At 45.9% G+C, this 4,764-nt stretch overlaps 1 protein-coding gene across 2 annotated transcripts in view; it reads left to right on the top strand.

The window, feature by feature from the left end:
* The window catches only part of DCLK1 (doublecortin-like kinase 1), a 314,483-nt gene that overhangs the window by 269,638 nt on the left and 40,081 nt on the right, over positions 1 to 4,764 (top strand). For both annotated transcript variants that reach the window (XM_006874369.1, XM_006874370.1), the window contains exon 11: positions 2,828 to 2,961. In XM_006874369.1, the coding sequence (XP_006874431.1) occupies positions 2,828 to 2,961 (134 nt within the window). The remainder of the gene's footprint in view (positions 1 to 2,827; positions 2,962 to 4,764) is intronic.

Genomic DNA, 4,764 nt, shown 5'->3' with positions numbered 1-4,764 from the left:
GAGTATTGTTGCTGTTGTGTGCCATCAAGTTGGTCCGATTCATAGTGGCCCTCTGCAGAACAGAATGAAACAATGCCCAGTCTTGCTCCAACCTCACAATCATTGACATGCTCGAGCCCATTGCTGCAACACTGTGCCAATCTATTTATTTGGTGGTCTTCCTCTTTTTCGCCTACCCTCCACTTTGCCAAACATGATGCCCCTTTGTCCAGGAACTGATCCTGATAACATGTCTAAAGTATGAGAGAGAAAGTCTTCCCAGCGTCCCTTCTGAGGAGCGTTTTGGCCGTTCCTTCTTGGGGCGGCAGTCCACGGTACTTTCATTATTCTCCGGCAACACCATAACTCAGATGCATCCGTTCTTTAATCTTCCTTGTTCTTTGTGCACCTTTCACGTGCTAGGAGGGAATTGCTCTGCTTTCTTTTCATTCTGTCTTTTGGGTGCATCATTGCTCTGCTTTCTTTTGATTCTGTCTTTTGGGTGCATCATTGCTCTGCTTTCTGTTTTATTCTGTCTTTTGGGTGCATCGGAATTCCAAATGACCTTTGATCTTTCCTTTGAAAACAAGTTGTTTGAGACACTTTTTCTTAGAGCAAATCTGTTATGTGTGTTGTTGGGCTTGAATGGAAGAGAATCAACTCGGTATCTCCTCATGGTAACATATATAGTTTCTTGATTGATTGGGTGAAAAGACTGGAGAGTTTTACCACCTTAAAAGGGAAATCTGGGTAGAGTACATACTCCATACCTGAGAAACCTTTTTGTCTTGCCACAGGTGGAATGAAATGTTCTATCTCTTTCAGTGATTAATGTTTTTAAATGAAAATGGATCTTGTTGGAAGCTTGGAGTGCTGAAAATAAAGTATTTGAATATAGGTGTAGATTTTTTTTTGTTCTGTGACTAATGAATGGCAGTTCTATATTGGAATGAAGAAGTAATGACTTTCATAAACTGAGTAGTTTTTCACATCTCAATTTATATGGGAGTCAGTTTTACTTGTTGAAATCATCAAATACGGAGGCACAAAAGGATAAAAGATAGCTTTCACAATCACCCAGAGATAAATGCAACAATGTTTTTTGTATTCTTTCTGATTTCTTTTCCCTTGCACTTTTTTTTGGGGTGGGGGCTGGTTTCAATGGACATTTCCTACCAAAGATACTGCTGTCTGCTGACGTACAGATAGGTATGGATTTTAACAGTGTTTTGTAGCAGCCCAAGAACGAATGATTTATTTAACAAATTGCCACCTGTTGATTGTTCTGATTCACAGTAATCTAAAGCAAGAGCCTGAGAGTTCTTATGGCTCTGAAGGATAAACAATGGACTGTGAACCACTAAATCAGTGGTTCAAACCCACCAGCTCCTCCATAGGAGAAAGATGAGGTTTTCTGCTCCTAAAAAGATTTACAGCTCAGAAACCCTCTACAGGGTCAGAATGAGTCAGAACTGAATCGACGGCACTCAACAGCAGGAAAGAGTCTTGTGGCCTAACACTGAAGAGCTGGGCCGATAACCACATGGTGGGCAGTGCACACCTACCCAGTGGCTCCCTGGCTATCTGCTCCCTTACATATCATTGCTGTTGGGTAGACAGGGATGGGCAACGTGGACACTGGCTACCCAAAATGGGGGTGGGCCACAAAGGCAAGAAGTGACTGGCTTACAAGCTTTCAACAGGGAGCCTAGATCCAGAGGGCACAGAGGAAGGTAGAATCTCCACTGAGTAGTGTCCAATCTGTCTAGGTGGGGCTGATGCAAGGAGATGGGGATAGGTTTCTTGTACTACAATAGTGAATAATTGCTATCAGGACTGACTGTGAAGGTTAGAAATGTAAATAAAGGTAGACGTTTTGTAACCAAAGGAGGGGAGTAGTTGACTTTTCAGTCCAGGAGCAGAGGTCCCTGGGACCATCAAGGGAGAAGAGCAGAGTGCGGGACCCCACCCAGAGAAGTAGTGATGTCAGAGATGGAGGCAGAGACGATGACGTGGAGAGATGGAGTGGCTGGGGACTTTAGATCCAGAGAGGGAGAGGGGCTGTGTGCTGACGACCGGGGTGGCAGGCTTGTAGGGTATACCCTTTGGTTGTTTGATGATGCATGGAGGGGATAGTAATCATGGCAATGAAATGACATGCGATAAGATGAATGTAAAGCTAATGTTTTCCCATGTAAACTGTCACATAATTCACAATAAACATTAAAAACAAAGATTGTTGCTGATTTCTGGTGTAGATGAGTCAGTTCTGACTCCCAGTGACCCCATGTGACAGTAGAAGTGGCCGTAGGTTTCTGAGACTGCCATTTTCACAGGAGCAAATCATTGACAAAAGCTTAGGGGGGCCAGTTCTACACTGTAGTATGGGGTCACTGTGAGTCAAAATGGACTCCACCAGGGCATTTTACAGCAACAACAACAAAGAAGCTCTCCATTTGTCTATAACACTGAATCATTCTATGGTCTTTCTGTAAAATTCGTGTTCACAATTCGTTAGATTCATACCACAATGCCCCACATTTGTTCAAGATAGCTTTTGACCAAATGGTCTACAATGGCTTTAAAACAAAGATGAAAATGTCAGGGGGCAGGGAAACTAGATGAACAGAAGCAGAACAACCAGAAGGAAACTCATAGGAATGCTCACGAAGTGTGAGGAATGTGATCAGCGTCACAGAACAGCTTGTGGAGGAACTGTTGACTGTGCCACTAACCTGCTGTGTGAACCTTCTCGGAAAACACAGCCCAGTGTTATCTTTACGAAGACGAAGAAAAAGCTTCTGTGCTCTTGGCTTCAAGACAACTGTACCTTTCGCTTCTCTTTCAGGTGTACGAACACCAAGATGGCAGCAAGTCACTGAAGCTGGGTGACTTCGGGCTGGCCACCATCGTGGATGGCCCCTTATACACCGTGTGCGGCACCCCGACATATGTGGCTCCGGAAATCATTGCTGAAACTGGGTAAGTGCTTCCCTCCGGTCCTCAGGCACCCCTTGCTTACTGCGTTTCTCAGATGCTGCGTTTTGACAAACCAGGGGTCTGTGGCCACCTTGCCCAAGCAAGTCTATCAGCAACGTGTTCCACAGCGTCTTGGCCTATCTCTGAGTCCAGTTTCGGTCATCTTCACACAAGTTCCAACATTTTCATGACACTTGCTAGTGCACACTTAATGCATTACTGTGTACACAGAGTCCTGGCGGTGAGTGGGTTAGACATGGAGCTGTTACCAAAAAGGCCGGTGGTTCAAGTCCACCAGTTGCTCCTAAGGAGAGAGATGAGGCTGTCTGCCCCCATAAAGATCTCAGAAACCCTATATAGCAGCTGTGTGAGTCAGGACCCACTCAGTGGTAGTGGTTGGGTGTGGTGTGAATAACTTTGAGATACACTGGGAAACTGAAAAATGTGTGTGATTCATTTTATCTAGAAACTTGCTTTACAGAGGTGGTCTGGACCCGAACCCAGTGTCTCCAAGTCCTGCCTGTGGTTAACACAAAATCCACAACCAACAAGTCATTCCAACCCAGTACAGGGGTTCCCAGGCTGTAAATCTTATAGGAACAGACAGCCTCCTCTTTCTCCAACAGAGCAGCTGGTGGGTTTGAACTGCCGACCTTGAGATTGACAGCCCAGTGCTTATCCTAAAGTGCCAACAAACACCCAACTGTTCTGCCCATGCGGACAGAGAAAGCCTTCACATTCCTTGAGTTCTCGCTCTGTCTTCAACTTTTTACAGTCCAGCCGCTTTCTCTGTTGTTCAATCAAGTTGCCAATGACCGCAGTCTAGTTTTGAACTTCCCTTTGGGTTTTGTTAGAGGTAAAACATCAGTTATTAACCCCTAACAGAGGTCCCCACTAACAGAGAAGCAGAGTCCTGGTGTGGCGCTGTGGGATAAAGCACTGGGTGGAATGGTCGGTTTGAACAGCAAGCTTCAGGGAGATGCTCTCTCACACAGAAACCCCCTTAATGGTTCTGTGCCCCTTCTCTCCTCGAGCCCCCATCTCTCCCCAAGCCCTGGTTTGGCGCTCCTGGAGACCTGTGGTGTCTTCTGTGGAGAACAAATATCCTTCTTACATATCAGAGAACCACTGAAGGTTTGCCGATTCTGTGGGAGAAACAGATTAGCACCAAAGGTGTAGGGGGGAAGGGAGGTGGGCTTGGTGCTGACAATCCAGTATTGGTTACCATCTAGCCGATTCTGATTCAGGATGTCCCCGTGTGTCACAGTAGAACTGGGCTTCATGGGGCTTTCAAAGGCTGGGATTTCAGAAGTAGATCTACAGGCCTTTCTTCCAAGGAGCCGCTGGGTGAGCAGCCAAGCTCCACCAGGGACTACGGACCTACTATGGTGGTGTTGAATCCATTCCTACTTATGGACAGAGTAGAACTGCCCTATGGGGTTTCCTGGTGTGGCACTGTAGTCCAGCACTGGACTTTGAACCACAAGGTTAATGGTTCAAACCCACTAACTACTCTTTGGGAAACCCTATACAGGATCACTGTGAGTCAGAACTAACTCCACAGCATTTAACAACAACAACAATAAGGTTTCCTAGGCTGTCATCTTTGGGGAAACAGATTGCTGTCTTTCTCCTACAGATCTAATGGGGAAGTTCCAAATACCAATCTTTAAGTTAACAGACCCACCCAGCAGCTCCAAAGGACAAAAACCTGGAGATCTGCTTCCCTAAAGATGACAGCCTAGGAAACCCTGTGGGGCAGTTTTCCTCCGTTACACCAGGGGGCGCTGTGAGTGGATGATCTAT

This window comes from Chrysochloris asiatica, unplaced genomic scaffold (genome assembly GCF_000296735.1).
Source record: "Chrysochloris asiatica unplaced genomic scaffold, ChrAsi1.0 scaffold00272, whole genome shotgun sequence".
NCBI classification, from domain to species: domain Eukaryota; kingdom Metazoa; phylum Chordata; class Mammalia; order Afrosoricida; family Chrysochloridae; genus Chrysochloris; species Chrysochloris asiatica.
Note: the sequence above shows the minus strand (reverse complement) of the source record. Positions and strands in the feature narration are given on the sequence as shown.